This window comes from Agelaius tricolor, unplaced genomic scaffold (assembly GCF_023055355.1).
Source record: "Agelaius tricolor isolate 1412-34295 unplaced genomic scaffold, bAgeTri1.0.p SCAF_1, whole genome shotgun sequence".
NCBI classification, from domain to species: Eukaryota; Metazoa; Chordata; class Aves; order Passeriformes; family Icteridae; genus Agelaius; species Agelaius tricolor.
The window spans coordinates 64,135,540-64,154,104 of NW_027269261.1; the positions used below are offsets into that span (position 1 = coordinate 64,135,540).

The 18,565-nt window shown below is 35.8% G+C and overlaps 1 protein-coding gene across 1 annotated transcript in view; it reads left to right on the top strand.

The window, feature by feature from the left end:
• Nucleotides 1-18,565, top strand: part of TRDN (triadin) — a 189,991-nt gene that overhangs the window by 6,586 nt on the left and 164,840 nt on the right. The window contains exon 2 of the mRNA XM_071437566.1: nucleotides 8,405-8,431. Coding sequence (XP_071293667.1) covers nucleotides 8,405-8,431 — 27 coding nt within the window. The remainder of the gene's footprint in view (nucleotides 1-8,404; nucleotides 8,432-18,565) is intronic.

Genomic DNA, 18,565 nt, shown 5'->3' on the forward strand with positions numbered 1-18,565 from the left:
TAGATCTGACAGCTAAAACATGCCCCCAGCCAGGAGAGTCCCAGGAAATGGTGTCAAGCTGAGGTACTAATTTTACACTTTTAGTGCCCTTTAAAGGGCATTACAGATACCCTGACAGATCCAAAGATCTGTGTTCTTAGTCAGAGAACTGAACCCATAGAATGGGAAAAAATAAAGCTTCAAATTATTTTAGATCTGTTTCAGAAAGCACCAACTAATGAAGATCTGAATCAAAACCTTCCAGCTATTATCAAATCAAGTCATATAAACTACAATTAAAGCCCATCCTAAACATACACTCCTATCCACATGTAGGGCTATGTCAAATGGACCTGAAATTACTCACTTACTTTGTGAGAGTTTGTGAATTTCTTTCTAAATTTTGCCAAGTAAATTCCAGTTATAACTGCTTTTTTCTTCCCTTTCAGGTGAGGTTTCCTCTATGAACTTGACCTCAATATAATTATCTAAGGTTGATATTAGAAAGAGACAGATACAGGCTGTAGTCTTAATATTTACAATATATGTACTTATTAAATGGAAATTACTGAGGAAGCTGACTCAGCACTTTTGGACAGTTTTTATATCTAATACAATTAAAAATTCAGTTAATATTTTTATACTAATAATTCAGTGGTACCCACCAGAGTTTTACCTGTTTATGGCTTAGAGCTATAAGCTTGACAAAACTGTGAGTCCATGAAACAGAAACATATGACCTAAGGACAGTTATGCTGATAAACTGGGACATTACTAATAGGAGACTGTGTATATTGAGTTCAGTATCTTAGATGCTACTTTTTAAAAGATCACAGAGTAGAAAGAATGAAACTTAAAAATATATAAAATTTCAAATTGAAATATAGTTCTCTATATTTATAATAGAATATTTTACCAGGAATGAAATATATTTTATTACCAAAAGCTAGTGTTTGGCTTCTGTATTTTATCAAACACAACAGACATTCTCTGTCTTCATCAGCTGTACCTTGTCAGTGTCAATGAAGTAGTTTATATCTCACAGATCAATCTTTGCACCAGATAATTACCATCACTCGTAGCTTAATTGCATTCCATTCACCGGAGTCAAAATATGTAATTGATGTAAATCCAAAAATTATTAACTAATTTGCTGTGATTCATTAAAAAAAAAAAAGGCCACCTTAACACAGGTTAAACTCTGAGTATACATTTAACCGTTTGACAGGCAAAAAAGATTGATAGGAAACTGCATTTCTCACAGAGTTACTAAGACTCGAATGAAGACTGAAGTGATTTGCACAGATAATCAATTAGTCACTTTTTGTTGTGCACTTCACAGGAATAAATGACACAGACTATTATACATAACCAAATTTGCTTGAGAGGCTACAGCTAATCATACCATGTTCATACAGCTAATCATACCATACCATACTCAATTCTTGTTTCCAAACATCACTTTTAAAGTACCCATTATCAGTCCTGATGAAAAAAAAAGGGGTTTTCTGTTCAAAAATTCTTTGTCATGTTATGAAAATTTCCTTCTATCTTCTTGTTAATGCCAATTGCAGGACTTGAGAACTTTGTCAATGCCTGGTTTCAAGGAGCTGGGTTAAGTGTGGGTTATTAATTACCATTAAGGTTAAAATTTGATTTTAAAATAATTTGGAAGTAAGATTTTGAGCCAGAGAGACTTCAGAAATGATTAAATTAATTGCTCAGGACTGTTGTTCTCACATTTTTAATCAAATTACTGTTTCTCTACCACTAATGCTAGAGAGCTACAAAGAACTGTAGCACTTTATGTGCTGTTTCAAATTACATAGGAATTTTTTAGAAGTACCTACAACATATCTGATGCTATTTCTTAGATAATTAGTTTAAATATATTTGCATATGTTTAGTATGGAAAATCCAAATAATCTTCCAGATATCTCCAATACCTAACAAACATTCTCCAATCAAATTCAATTGAGTTGTCCTAGGATAAGATTTCTTTGAAATCTTAGTAGTATACAAATTCCTTCTATTTGATTGAAATTCTTCCTCTGTCAGCTTTAACTCTTCCAAATTTCATCATTTTCCAGAAGGTTCTGGAATTCTGATGTTTCCTCTGAAAACAAAACAACAAAACTGTTACTATGCCCACCAGTGAACATGCCAGCACAAGAAAGAGGAATTTTTACTGATCTGAAAAACATCTTTTATACTGTAGCAAGTAATAAAATACTTTGACAAACAAAACATTCTAGCAATGCATTTTTGTGGAATCAGTGGTGTTCTGGAACATAAGTAATTTATCAAGGGGAATAGTTGTATAGTCCTGGCATTAATTATGAATGTAAAGTTACAAGTCTAAGTGCTTAGCCAAAGTGTGCAATAACAAGAAGGATTTAAATGTGAAACAACATCACTAGCAGGATCCATGTCACATATCTCAGTAATAGGAAAATAAGGTGATGCATCCATGCTAATTTTTAAGACTTCTTTTCTAGTCAATGGAAAGGAGTGGGTATCTTTGGAAATTGATTCATGTAACCCTAAAACAGATTTCAGAGGAAAGAGAGACACTTGTCTTCTGAAGGTCACAATATGTCTCTCTGCACTGGCTTTTGAGGGAGTTTAGGAACACCAGGGATTAAGTATCCTTTCAGGTATATTTCACTAAATAGGATAATCTGAATTTAAACTGTGATTAAAGGTAATTATGTAGTGTCAACTAAAAAATTCTTCAATATTAATTGTATGATTCTGAGCTTTACCTCCTCAGTAACCATTTACTTTGTTTCCTCTCCTTCAACAGGCATTTATAAATTGTTTACTATTTTATCTAAGACTTAAAAGTTGGCTCAATGTCTATTTAAAAGTTAAACAAAAGCTTAAACTTCACAAGTCTATATCTATCCGAGAAATATTCTGAGAAATAGCCTCTTTACAATTTAAATGCAAAATCCTGCCTCCTCTGCTTCCAGAGCAATGGATTTTATGTGATGTATGATGTATCAATTTCAGTTTAGATCAATTATATTAATCTAAAATAATATTAATTATAGCTATAGATTAGTTACAAATTCGATATTACACATCATATGTTAGAAAAATAAATATATTGTGAGCTTACTTTTAAAATAATTAGTCTCCTAAGAAATGAGAATTTGGATGGAAGATTGCTAATCCAGTCAAATATGTTGACTACAAGATGATTGCAAAAAATCTCGTCACGTTTTCAATTGCTGGACATCTCTAAATTTAAAAATATGAAGCTCAAACTTTGTTATGAAAATCTGCATTCTTTCAGCTTCACTCTGAAGTAAGAGTACACAAATCTTCTGGAAATTATTGTCTTTCTTTGCATGTGTGTGAGGTACATTGAATCTTTCTCTGTACTTGTTAACACCAGAATTGTTTCATTTCCTTTGTATTTCATTCTACTAGGGACCTTGTAGCACCTGGTACTGTCAAAATTGTTGGGAGAACTAAAAGCATGGATTTAATCAGTCTTAATTTTCACTTCAGCATTACTTGATGTGGTGTTCTTAAGAATTCTAGAACACATCCTTACTATTAGCACTACTCTTAAAAATGTTGGAAATACAATTTAAACAGAAGATCAGTGCACAAAGACAGAATTGTTCAGGTTCATGCCACTTGCATCAGATCACAAGTGAGCTCACAGTATCTGTTTAATACAAAATTTCATTTTGCAAATACCAATAAAATGTCCTCTACATAGCACCAAACTGATTTTTCAAAACTTTCTATGTTAAACAGGATTTGCAACTTGCACCTGTTAGCATAGGCATGACTGGACACACAATTTTGCCTCTGGACACTTATAATTTCTAATCCCTTTTCATAGTGTGGTATGAAGATGTTATGAATTAAAGACCAGGATATGATGTTGAAGACTGATTCATCAGCAAAGATGGCTTGCCTTGGGGTGGTTGGAATAATTTCCTCTGCTCTCTATCTTGCACTTCTCTGAGCATTTCCCTTGCCTGCCCAGGGGGGACAGCTCTGCTTCCTGTGAAGCAGAAGCAGTTTTTGAGCTACTAGTTGACAGACCAGTTAATTAAAATAAATTGATACCAATTCTTGTTTAGTTTATAGCTGTAGTCCTTGCAGCTGTAAAAAACTGTGGCTGCAAAAGTAACTGAGCCCTTCCTAAGCAACCAGTGGGTAAAAGGAGGGTGGATAGCCACACTGAGAATAAAGGCAGCTGTCCAAAGTTAAACCATCCCTGCTTGTGAATCAAAATCTTGATTATGCCAAGATACCTCTGGTCATGTCCATTCTACTAGTCCACTTTAACTCCTTAGCACCTCTAGATTAAAGTGTAAATAGCATCAGGGGTCCGGTCATAAATTTACTTTTTAAGAGCCTAAGTATAGGTATTCTTTCTCCTGGTTAATGCTTGAGAAGACAATTTCTGGCAAATCACTTGAAAAAATTAAATCTCTACATCTCAATGCATGAAGACAATGCAAATAACTGTCATGCTAAACAAAGTAAATATTTGCTGGTTTACTACTCAATCTTCCTGAATAAAATAATGTGCACGATAGTGCACCAAATGAATTTCTTTATAACTCTGTCATTGCATCATGTCATACCTTTAATTTATTTGATGTGTCTGATTGTTCAGCAGCATATACCTGTATAATACAATTTTCACAAAATATGAACTATAATATTGCTTTGGTCTGCATTATCAACAAGCAGATGCAAACCAATAGAAAGTCAGCCTGGTCTCTTGTGTTTCAGAATAATGAATTAGAAATAAAATGAACATGAATAGTGATTCATTTATATTTCAAATAAAGCTACATCTAAGTTTTGTTACAGCACTTTAAGAAAATACTTAATAAGCACTTTTCCTACTGCTGTCACTGAAAAAGTTCCTTTAAGCCTGCACCTTGCATGATTTTTAGCCTGCAAGTCCATGTAAGACTGCTTTTCATTTTGGCTTGTGAGTCAGAACACTGCAATCAGAAGTAGTTCTGAATAGACTTGTCTTTAGCTTCCTACTAAAATCTTTACCTACAGAAAGACAAGAGAGAAAGACAAGGTTCTCACCTTGATAATGTTAAATTCAGGGTACATATCTCTATCGAAACTCGTGGGAGCAAGACTAGGCCAGAAGCTCAAATCACATTTGAAGTCTACCTTCAGTTGCTTATATTTGTGGAAAAGCTTTGCACAGACCAGGAAATGACTCAGTCTGCAGTTTCAAGTACAATGGGCAGTAACATGGACTGAATTAGGGTTTTCCCTCTTCCTAAGCAATGTTTGGTACACAGTTCAAGAAAATAGAAAATTGCTGCACAGAATGGTCAGAATTCTGTCAGAGATGGGAAAGTCCCTCTGAAGTAGTGGGTCAGGTATGGAGAAATATGGTGAAGTCCCAATTGGAAAAGCCTTTAAGGGAGTACTAGTATTAGCCACTGATGGCTGCGCTGCCTGAGTGTGGATCCAGTGTGGAGCAGAAGTCTCACTTCCATCAGAGGTTCCAGGAACGTGACAGACATGAGATTGCACAGCTTCCTTGTTTCCCAAGTTGTTTGCCTACAGGGGCAGTAAGACCAGAACAAGTTAAGTATGCACTTGTGCACAAGTGTACGTGAAAGAAATTCTAGAAAAGTTGTGAGAGAAAAACCAGAATCACAGGAGTATGAGTTTGAAAGTAGCGGTCTCTGTGCCACGATTTGCATTTATTTATTTTGTGTTTATTCTGAGCTCAGGTTAATTTTGGTCTGAGTACGCACAGCTTTCTTCTTCCCCTGCTGTATGTGTGGTCTATGACAATGATGTGACCTGTCTGTGTAGCTAACCCAAGGCTCACCAATTTCTTCAGCCAGGACTTATATAAAGGAAGGAGCTCAGTGGGGAGATGGAACATAATTGGGACTGAATCCTAGATGGGCATCAAGAGGCAGGGGATCTGAGATTAAAAACTGGGCTGAAATGAAGCAATTATCTAAGATGAAGAATATTAGAATGAAATCCATACTCATATTTTGCCCAGCCAAGCCCCAGAAGGAGAGCCAGAACTTGGAGTACAACGTCAAACCAAATTGTACATTGGGTCCTTAATCACTCTGTGAACAAGTGCAATAAGATACAGTTTATACCAGCCTTCCACAGGAAGGAGAGCTGTCCTCAAATGCTTGAATAATAAAAATTAACATTCACAATCCTTGTTTCTGCTAAAAGAGGTAGTATAATAAGTCCTGTATAAAATGAAGATGAACTTTTACTACTGAAGGAGTTGTTTGGTTTGGGTTCTTTTTTCAAATCGCTTTTGTTTTAAACTCTGCACTCAGGAAGATCTGTTCACAAGCTCAGCACAGAACCACTGAGAATCATTCATGAGACACTGGAAGAGTCTTCTGATTGGATTTATGGCTTTTTTTCTTTACTGTCTGACATCGTATGGAGTGATGATGATGACAGTGATGAAGGTATTTGTAATGTAAAGACTTCTGTAACTGCTCTAACTGCTTTTTTACACGCATTAAAACGGCTTACTCAGCTTTTAACATCACAGACAAGAAGGTCAAACAAAAATGAAAAGTGAACATTGTTGCTAATAAAGCATCCACTGGCTATTTTAATCAGTAAATTGGTCTCTTTGTTAGCTTTCATCTCATGTTTAATGTACTATTACAGAAAAGCTGTCAGAATTAAATATGACCATTAGTACATCTTGAAGAAAAGAACACTAATTTATATACGACTTCAAAGCCACAACCAAAATATGCATCAGGATATTGCTTCAGAGAATGGAAATGACTGTTTTCTTTTAATCAGCAAGAATCTAAAGAACCCTGGAAAATATTCAAGATACATCAAGAAATTTAGAACTTTTTTCAATCTGACATATTGATAATGGGGCAATATATTGAAATGGAAAAAGAATATAACATTTCAACTGAACTTATGGGATTTTGGATGGCATATTGCAAATAATTCAGTTTACTAGAAATTATTTTGCCATTGTGGTACCATTCTTCATTACATAATCAGATAAAAAAAAGTAAATTACTAATATTTTTATTTTGGAAAAAACTCTCTTTCTGTTAATAAAAAACCAAAACTAAACCAAAACAAAAAAATAAAACCGAGTTCCCCAGTATGAGCAGAGACTGCTCACAGTCAGTAGTGGATCATCATGTCACATCATATTGGTCATTCTGACAAGTGATTAGTGTAGGAGTGACATCTTCATTTCACGGTAGTTTATTTTACATTCCATTTGGCTACACCAGAATATAATTAAAAAGTGACATGTACTGAAACTGACTTCTACCCATTTGTTCAGAAACCTGAGATATTACCAAGTGTTTACCTTTTAAATGTGTGCATGAGCTTTTTATATTAACATCCTATATGAATGCTAATAGATAGGCTGCTACACGTGGGTCTGTGAATTGGGCATCCTATTCTGAGATATGATTTATAACTTGCAGAAAGCCAGTCTCTCCTAAGGCTGACAAACAGAAAAGATGAAAAATAGACAGCTTTGTAAAATTTGATCAGTGTGTATTTTTAGGGTTTCATAGCTCCCAAAGCACGTGCAAACTTTCAAATACTCAAGTGTCTAAGTGTTAATGGCAGTAGGAAAAGTCATGAAATACCTGACAGACAAAAATTCAAGATCTGATGTTTACTAGATTTGGAAACCTTAGCTCTGGCAGTGTTTTGCCCAAGTGGAATTTCATCATCAACCAGGAGTGTGAATAGGCAGCAAGGCATCTTACTGCACTATATCATAAAAATTGAGCGCTTTCAGCACCCTGCCCACTCTGTGCTGTAGTCAGTGCAGCTGAGGCTGCACCCAGGCCAGTCATTCGGGATCACTCCTTCCAATTCCATGTCCTACATGGAGGTGCAGTAAATATATAAATATATAAATAACATATTGCAGCAATCAAATGCTTATAGTTACACTGAAATGGATTCTTTTTTGCCTTGGCCATTGCTAGATTTACAATCTTGCTTAGTTTCATATATACTTTATTTGGAATTTAAAAAGAGCCAGTGAGCCTTTCCTTAAAATGTGGAAACATGCATAAAGTAAAGTAAATTTTTAATTGTAGTCACAAGTTAATATACAGAAGCATGAATAGATATTTGGATATTTCCTTAGTTACTACTGCACCTTGAATTTATCTACCCAAAACTCTATGGCAATTTAGATTTTTAATGAAAAATGCAAAATCTCAGAATTGATGCTTGTTATTTAGCATATAAAGAAGAAAAAATATTTTTTGAAATAAAATGAGCCGACATGAAAGAAGGTGCTGTTTTTTGGTTTTGTTTTGTTTTGTGAGTTGTTTTTGCCTTGGTTTGGTTTGGGTTTTGTTGGTTTGTGGTTTTTTTTAATCTTTTCTCTGATACCTGTTTTTTTCTCTTGGTTTAGGTGAAGTGGAACCTTCCCTGAAAAAAGGTTGGTCAGTTGCTTGATAATAGAGGGAAAATATTTAGTAACCTTTTTAAGAATTGATTGTATATCTGTGATATAAATTCTGACAATAGTTACATGGCAGTCTACTAGCCTTTTCAGTGGTGCTCTAGCAAACCTCTTTAATGTAAAACACAAATAATAATATTTACTGAGCTGTTTGTTGTAAGAATTTGTAAGAATTCTTTACTATTTCATTATTAACTTACTTACTATTTCATTACTCTTTATTATTTAATTATTACAGAAAATCTGAAAAAAAATAATATAAAAATAGAATTACAGAAATGTTATTTATGTCCTTGCCATGCTTGTGGGACTTCTCTTAATGCAAAGGAGTTATATGTATGTCTGTAGAGAAATAAAGTTCAGGAATAATAATATGGAAAGTATGTTTAGTGAGAAATAATGATGAGGTACTGTCAAGCATTTTACCTGAAGCCAACACAGGCCCCTAAAGAAAGGACTGCATCCTAGTCTTCTGAAAAAATTACTTAGTTATCATCGAATTTTTAAAGCAGACAAGTGAAGGAAGTAGGATTTATATTATAATCTTTATGGATATTGAAATTGTTTTGCTGAAACATAAAACTTATATCCAACTCCTATTAAATCAAAATGCAAATGTATTAGAAGGCTGGAATTACTGATGATAGAATGTAAATCTTTTCAAAACTAGGGCATGTTTTTTCTCCATATTTAGCAAAGCTGAAGAATAGTAGGATGTGTAAGCAGCCCTATGTGAACTGAATTCGGAATCCATCAACTTCTCAAGGGGTAAATGCCCATATTGATGAATCCAACACCCCAGTTGCTTCTGGGATTACAATCCAGTTTTCTCTGAAGTTAAATGGAACTGGATCAGGCTTCTATTTAATGAAATAATCTGTCAATCTCAATCTGTAATCCAATTAATTAAAAGGCTTGAAGACCAGGAGCAGTTATCTTTCTATTGACGACTCCTCATGTTGGGAAAACTTACAGACAGTGTAGGAAAATAGTCTCTCTTTTTACTTCATCTGTAAGAACTGTAACACCTTCAGCCTTGTGTCTTTTCCCATAGAGACAGGTGCATTTTTAATTTTACAGAAGGTGCACAGAGCTGTAGCACATTGTTGGCAAGGATGTCCATGGTGGAATTGTCTTCTCACCACGGGACAGTGTAGGGGCCAGGCTGAAAGTGCTGTTACTTCATGGCTAGGAAGGCATAATCCATAAAAACACTATGGACAGCACCATGCTCAGCATTGCAATCCCTTCTCTGGAAATCAGTGATATAGGCCTTACCCATTGTACTGGGGCAGAAAGATGTAGAAACAGAATTCAGAGAAGTGATCCAAATACGCTCAATGCTGTGTAAATTGTAAGCAATTGGAAGTTACTGTATGGTTGTTTGGACCCAAAATTGCTCCATCCAAGGAGTTGAGTATCTAACTGCCAGCTGGGAATGTTTTCCTCACTGTTCAAAGCTTCTGGCCCTGGACATAAATCCTGAGAGGGTCTTCTATCTTTGTTATAAAGGTTATGGACAAGAATCTGGTGATTTCTCCTGATCTGGTACCTTACAGGATAATGCAGCCACACAGATGTGAAAAGGCCCAAATTCAAACATCTTTCACCTTCCAGAACAGTAAAACAAATTTTGAGTGGGCTTTTCCACTTCCTGAATGTGTGCTCAAGATTTTCCTTCTGTCTTTTAGAGTACAAGCATTCTCATCCTTGTGTCCCTGCACAACACTTTCTTTTGACTGTGCCTGCTGAAGATAGTGCCCCTTTCTGTCATAAGTATTGCCATTTTCACATAGCAACATCCTCAAATAACTTACCATCCCCAGGTGACTGGAGGTCTCCATTTCATCCTGGCAGCCAGGATCTGGCCTTGTTTGTACTTGATTTTGTCACCTCTTTTACTGAGCTACAGAAATACAATATATGTGGCCTGAAGCCATGAGTCCCTTGCAAATGCCAGTGCAGAGTACTGCACGTGTCTCCTCAGTGACCGACACCTCTCAGCCCCTCAGAGTTATTCCTGTCTCTCTGCAGACTCCTCTTAAAACTGTATAAACATCAAGGAGCTTAATTTCTGGGGTCTAAGGCTAAACAGAAGCTTTCTGAGAGTTCTGTGGTGTAGTGTAGGGAACAGCTTTTCTCCTTAGGCACAGTGAAATTCTCTCCCAGCGCTGAAGGTCATGAGCGCAGAAGGCAGAGCCCTGGGAGGTGAGCTGGGGCTCAGGTGAGCTCCTGCAGGTAGCACTCTCACAATCAACACAATCTGCTCCCCTGAGCACTAGGTGCAGAGTTCTCCAAGCAGCTTCTCTCAACTAATTTGTGCTGTCATTTACATGGTCCATAAATAAGACTTCCAGAAGAAAAGCTTTCTAAAACAAAACAAAACAAGACATGGCATCGGTGATTCTTTCCATGTTGCTGCTGTTAGGGCTGGACCCAAAAGAAGACCATCTATACAAATCTGGAGATTTTTGGGTGTCAAAACTTTAGTTTTATTCATAAAACTTTAGTTTTATTCATAAAATTAGAACCAAATTTTTTGGTTTGGAGTTTTCTCTACCTACTTGTAAAGGGCCATTTCTGCATTAAAATCCCTTCTACTCTGAGCAGCAATTTAATCTATAGCTTTATGAAAGATCCTTCTTTAGGTGACACTGGCATTTGAACATTCTAAACAAGAAAAAAAATACCAGTCAGATTGTTCACTACACTACTGCTGTCTCCAGAATATGAACAAATTGACATTTTTTCACATTTTTAAGGAAAATCTCTCTCAAATTTCATTCTGGAAATGTGCACTATGGGCCTGATATTTAAGTGTTTCTATTGGATTTAACTCAAAGTTATTGTGGCATTCATTAATAGAATGAGAATTTTTGAAATATCTCCATGTCTGTTTTTAGTGAATGGACAAGCCTTCACTCTAGCAGCCTTTTTGAATGCTAAAATGTTTGCACAAAATTTACGTTATAATATAATATAGTAACTGAAAAAATGAGATTGCTGATATCACAGTACAATTGTATATTGGAAAAAATTCAAGGGGAGTGGCAAGGACATTGTCTAGCCATGAAAGAGGAAAAGTCTAATCATAATTATGATCCCAAAGAAAGCAAAGATCACTTTCCTAGAGATGTAAATTAAAAGCAAAGATAATAGAAGTACAAGTAATGACAATGGGCTTCCACAGGCAATGGGATTAATATCAGTTTCAGAATCCTTTGAAGATATGAAAATATCTCTCAAGCACCTTTTTTTTATTGCAATTATTTTTGCCAGTCCAAGTCTTATCACTAATATTTATCTTCAATAATTGGAAAAGAATGAACATTTAATATTGTCTGGCAAAGTAGTATTCTTCGGTGGACATGGAGAATGATTATGCTGGAGGGGACTTTGCAGTCTTTAACAATACATATTCTCAACATACAAAAACTATAGGGCATTTTCACAAGTGCCAGACAGGTTTAATTCTTTTGGGCTTAATTTGCTTTTAGTTTCATTTTTTTCTATAATAATAATAGTTATGACTAATAATCTTGTTCATTTTTTCAGGGTTAGTTTCACCTTTAGAGACATCCTATTATTTCAGAGCTGCATGCCTGTATGTTTTTACTAGAAATTATTACTATAAAAACGAAAGTGGAGGGTGTTTTGTTTGTTTGTTTGTTTGTTTTTGTGAGCAATACTGGCCTCAGTTGTGAGTTTGGAAAGGAGTTGACAAAACACAAATTTGGAAATAAAGATGTGCAAATAGTAAAGAGCTACAAACACTTCAACATTGAGAACCATGCTTAAAAAGGTCTTTATTAAATTGAAAATAATTTTAGTTTCAATAAATACTATTCAATTAAAAAGCAGAGAAAAAAATAAAGCACCATTTTGACAGTTATACATCTCAGGATTACCGAAAAGTTTTATTATAGGCATAAGATTATTCTTACCAACAATCAAAAGAAATGTTTCCTTCAAGTAGAGATGGATCTTTAATTTTCTGTGAGTTAGTCTATATGTGAGACAGAAAAATATGTTTTTGACTTTTTTCTTAGAAAAATGTGATTTAAAAAATCATAAATTGCAACAAAAAGCCAACACAAACTAGAAATTTCTGTTAAAGGTCACAAGAAATTTTGTAAAAGACAAATAAACTTTTTGGCAAGGCACCTTATCCATCTGTCTTCAGCTCAAATGAGAGTATCATTGCCAGAGTATTAGGCTGGTTATTAATATGCTGAAGACACATCATGCTCTTAAAAGATATGTCAGCTTCTAAGGGGATTGTCAGTTACACTGGCTCACCCTCAGCAGCTCTGGCCAAGGTGTAGCTCCCCCAGACCTGATGGCAGACACCCACTCCTATTAACCCCTTCTCCACCCCAAGGTTAGGCCAGTCAGAATTTATTCAGCACAATCTATTGGCTTGTTCAGGCCTGGGTATCGATCTGTGCTAACAAACAAAGTGCTCCCAAAAGGAAAGGTTCTCAGACCAGAAAATTTCCTGCATAGTTTTTTGGTGCAGTGATCAAGTAAACAAATATTAGTCCTAAAATTTATCATGTATGTTAGACTGTTTTTAACTATTAAAGTACCTAAGAATGTAGGATTAGACCAGAAGCCCAGCTGACTCGGTGGATGGGACAGAAGTCCTTATTGCTGCCTTAGAGTGACCGGTGCAAATGCCTCAAAAAGTATATCAGAACTATTAAAAATATAGTTATAATTTCCCATACTCCAAGCATTTTCCCCACTGAAAACAGTGTTTGCATGGCTGTAATCCATCTACAACTTCTTGTGAACCCAAGGCTACAGGCAGTTTGGAAATGAGCTAGAGACAATAAATTCAGAATACCATAAATGCAATCTGAAAACTGTGTTACCAGTGTAGTTGTCATATATGTGTCTTAAAAAATAATTAGACAGTTCCATTCATCCCTAAAGCATATACCTATTTGTACTGAAAATGCCTTCTGAATTCAGTTTCTTTTATGTTGCTGTATGGTAATGTTCACTTCTCTGTTATGAGTTGCTATTAAAGATCTCACTAAAAGGCTTTTGCTGTTTCCCTAGGCTACACTTTACTATAAAGCATTTTGCATACCTTTGTGTAAAATACTCTCTGTGTTAAAAGATGGAAATCATTGATTGGTTCAATTCTCAGATGTTAAAGTGCTTTTCCAGATATGGAGTTTTTTTGCACTTTTCATTTTTGTGGCATCCATTTCTGTTATTAATGTTCTTTTAACAATTTCATCTGGTTTTACTTACATTGATCAGTACAGCAATTGCATATCCACCATAAAATAGCATCTTGTAAAAGAAAGAAAATATTTTCCATATTACACAGATGAAAAAAGGCAATATACCGCAAGGGTACAGGGATGTTCAATTGTACTTCTTTTGCCTTTTGCAGAATATTGATTTGTTTTCAGCTTGAGCTGAAACTTTTCAATCCAAACTTACCAACTACATTTTAAAAGAGAAAGAATTTTGGGCTGCAAGGCTGGTAAGGACCCTGGACAGAAGTGTTAGAAGAGAGATTTGCAGTTGTTGAAGGTATCCTTTTAAATCAGGGAAAACCTTAAGTGAAGATAATGATGCAATCTTTATGGAAATCTTAATTTGTGCCCCAGTAATGGAGCTCTGGGGAGGTTCTCACTCTGAGAGGAGAGGGTGTTAAGCAGATCCCCACTGGCTTGAGTCTGCTGTGCCTGACCTGGAAAATGAACAACTTTCCCAAAACTCAGTTAAAGGCACAGCATCACAACTGGGGGGCTTGCATATTTCTGAGTGAACTCAGATCCCTTCACGGCTACTGCTGTGCCAAGGAGAGCATGTAGCAAATGGAGCCCATGCTCATGACCCACAGAAACTTCTCTCTTCTGCATGCCAAACCCTTGAAATAAAATCAATTGGATCTAAATGTGATTGAATTTGCCAAGGAATGACTATTTACAGACTAATGCAGTAAGGTAGAATCTACAGGGTTCATGTTTTTGAAATCTTGGTCAAGGAACTCAGTCTGTGATCTCTTTTTATTGTATTTTTAACATCTTTCAAAAACAAAGAGACAAAACCAAAAGACCCAATCAAACAACAATTAAATAGATTTGTATGGAAAAAGATTTCCTTGGTGCTAATCAAGATTAGAGATTTTAGGTATAGTTGTATATATAATTTTGCTCTAAGAGGCCTACAAGCCTTGCCTGCATTTTCTTCTTTAGAAAATTACACTAAATTAAATGCAGACCGATAAAATTGGCTATGAAAAATATCATTTACCCGTGGACCAGTAACACCTTGCAGACTGGCATCCATAAGGCAAAGCATGTCAAGAAAATTTCATGTTCCACTGGTTTTGATCATGCGGTTCTATCTCTGATTTGTTTGAGTAAAGAGGTTGTCTGTCTTTTGGTTCTTGATTTTAATCAAAGTACAAATAGCATTCCTTTTTTGATTTTAGAGCCTAAAGGTACAGGACTGTTGTCTGGGAAGGAAAAACACAGCCTTAACATCTTTATATATGTTAAAAATAAAACTTTATGTTAAAATGTATAGGATTGAAAACTTTTAATATCTTCCACTTTCAGTTCTTTCAAAAGCTCAGTCATTAAAATTCCACCGTAAAAATCTGCATATGGTCTTCATGAAGAATGCCAGTCATGCTTACAGGACAATTAGTCAAAGATAATTCGAAGTACCTCCCTCCCTGCAAAAACCTTTCTGATAAGATATTGCTTTTCTGTTTCAAATGGAAACCTTACCAGAATAAAAACAAGACTAATAATAATAATAATAATAATAATAATAATAATAATAATAATAATATAACAACAATAAAGTATTTGGGAAGGGGAGGGAAATGAAGGGAAGTGAATCCTCAGTTTAACAAGACAAGTGCAATTTGACACGGCCCTTCCCTTCCCTTCCCTTCCCTTCCCTTCCCTTCCCAAAAAGGAAGAAGAAACCTTCATTCTCACTCTAACATGTAATTTCCAAAGAGCTGGATAAAAAATTCTGAAATCATATTTAACAGGTGCTGTGATCTGGTTCCTCATGTCATGGATGAGCACACAAACCGTTCAGCATTTTCATTGATAAGAGCAATTTGTCCCCGATGCATTTTCAAGAAAGCTCTTACAACACATGGCTTCAGGAAAAGTTATGATGTACCCCAGCCTGAAGTTGCTTTGAGTCCCCAGAACAGGGCAAGATCTACAAAAACACTGAGGATGAGACTGTGCTACTGGCAAGATGGTAGGGAAGTCACCAGGATAAGCCATATATGTCACTCAGACTTTTCAACACTGAATGCTGGTATTTAAGGCCTTCTGTTACACTGCCTTTGGTTCCTGGATATGGGCACAATAAAAAAATACACCAGTGTAATTCCCCAATCAAGTATTTCCTGCTTGCTTTTTTTTTTTTTCCTTTTTTTGGGTTTTTTTTTTGGTTGGTTTTTTTTTTGTTTGTTTTTTTGGTTTTTTTTTTTGTTTTTTCCCTGCACTTTTTTCCTGTTGCACGGTGATTTTTGGTTTTGCTGTGGGTGTTTTTGCCTGTAGAGCACAGCTACTTGATGTATTAGTAGTCAGATAGAAGTTGCTCTCATGCACAGCTTCCTCTCTTCTCCTCCTAGCCCCACAAGGATAACTGTCACCCTCACCAGCTGGTACTATCTAGATTAAAAATAGACATCAGCTGCACAATTGCAAATTTCTCCTGAGGATACCAACAGCAAGAGAGCAGACTACAATTCTTCACACAGAAGACTTCTAAAAGCACATTAGAAATTACGTCTCCCATCTTCTAAAGCTCTTAACACCACTCACTCTAGCCTTGCCCTCAGTATCTGTTTCCACCAACTCCTCAGGATAATCAGCTACCTGCTACCAATTAGTCCTGATAAACTAGCAAGGATATAGCCTCACTAAATTGCTGGCAATAGCTGTAAGGATTTTAACTACTCAAAAGCAAATTATTAACCTCTGGCTCACCAGACTCTGAGTTGGACTAATTTTCCTTTTCACATTTAGATATTTGTAAGAGAGAGAATGTCAAGGCACTGAGGGTGTAAATCGCTGTGTTACCTGTAACAGCTGATGAAAAGGATGACCAGCTGGTAAAATATGTTAGGGAAAAAAATCTATTCTCATTTCATAGAAAATTCCATCTGCTTAATTATACCTTTAAAACACTAGATATATTAGAACTACATTCTTTCTTCACTGCAGTATTTAAGTAGAAACAGGTTGGCATTAAGCATGGAGGGTAATGTTGAATGTCAGTTTCAGAGGTAAATCCCCAGTTCCTTTGCTGACTTTCTGGGTTACCTTGGGCAAAGCATTCTTGTGTTTCAAATGGCGACTCTTTCCCTCACTTTGTCTCTTATATCATGCACATTTTTAATATGATTTTGGGGATTTTTTTAAAGGTATATTTAATCTGTAAGATGGAAACTCAGGGGAGGGTGAGGTGTAGGTGCTATTTCAACAATACCAGAATGCTATTCACCATTTTATCCACTAATGAAGCAAGATGCAAGGCTGTGCTTTCCCAGTAAGAGAAGAAATGCATCCCTCTTAAGTTTGAACTCCTGTGTTACAGAGATGAGATATTTATATCATGTCATAGCTCCATGTGGTACCTAAAGTAATTCATGTAGGCTAAGGCTCATAGATGCTATTATAACACAATAAAATTGAAATGGCTGAGAATAATGCTATCCATTTTACTATGTCATAAAAAAGGACATAACAAAAAATCAAAATCAGAAACACAAAGGCAGACAAAGGGAACCAGGAGAATCTCCTCATGCCCTCACATGAGGGGCTCTGCTCTTGATTCACACTGATGCAAACCTGCACAGTGCTGACCCTTTAGTTCACACAGATTCAAGGGACTGAAATTATTTTCTCCCATCTTGATCTTCCCGGAGCTAGAGTGCACAGCCAGGGCTCTGCTCTCGTTAGACGCTGTCAACTGCTGTTAATGAAAATTAGCTGGGTGGGGGGTGGGGAAGCTGCTGCCCAGACTCTCTTGTTCAGCAGGGATTTCCAGTAAAGCTTCCTGCAATACTGATCCTCAGCTGACTGGTAAGGTCTGTTTTGGGTCAACAGGACACAGATAAATCAGCCTGACAGCAATATAGTTGAGTGTGTCTCCTTTCAGCATCTTGAAATGGTCAGTGAGAAGATTCCTAGCTTTCCTTCTTGGACCTATTTAAAATAATCACCCTGTATGTTCTGTATGTCTGCACAAACATGAGGTCTATAGAAATTATCATCAAGCAGTATCCATATTTAAGGAAATACTTATCTACTCAAAACCCAAGCAACACAAGGGGAAAGATAATTTTTCATGTCTGTCTAATAATTTAAGAAAACAAACAATGAAATACAGCTTTTAAAATACATACTCCCTTACAATAATTTAATAAACTGTCCTGTCATCTCATAAAAAATCCGAATGGTTGCTGTGGTGACAAAGATTATCCTTGCTGCTGCTTGATTCTGTCATTTTTCTAAACATGAATTTGTAATATTTAGGATTTATTAACAATGTGTCGCACTGATAGAGATGAATTACATGCTTTAAACTGGCCATGTAAGTCTTCTATGATATTACAACCACTTTGTCAACTCAGCAATAAGATATGATGTGATTACTACAAAATTAAAGCTATTTGTCATAAAAGATGAAGCAGAGAGTATCAGAACTCTCATAAAACAACAACAAAAAATCTCCAATAATCTAATATGTTTCCTGATTTTAAATACTTCGAAGTTAACAAATAGTTGTTATTTTCTGTTTTGTAAATTGATTTCATTGAGCTTACATTAAGACTAGATTTATTTGTATTGGGAAAATTTGGGATGTAATGTGTCAGAATTGGTGTGATCCAGACTGCAAATTTTTGTGATGGTTCAGGCTGTAATGGGAAGTTTGTGAAGAGACTTTAAGAGTGTAAATGCATATATGCACACCCTTGTGTGTTAAGATGTACTTCACTTCTAGGAATTTGAGTATGTTTTCTCTGTGATGTGTGGTATCCTAATTGTAGCAGAAAATTAGATGAGGTTCTCAGTGTGGCCATCTAAAAAGGTATCTTTTTGT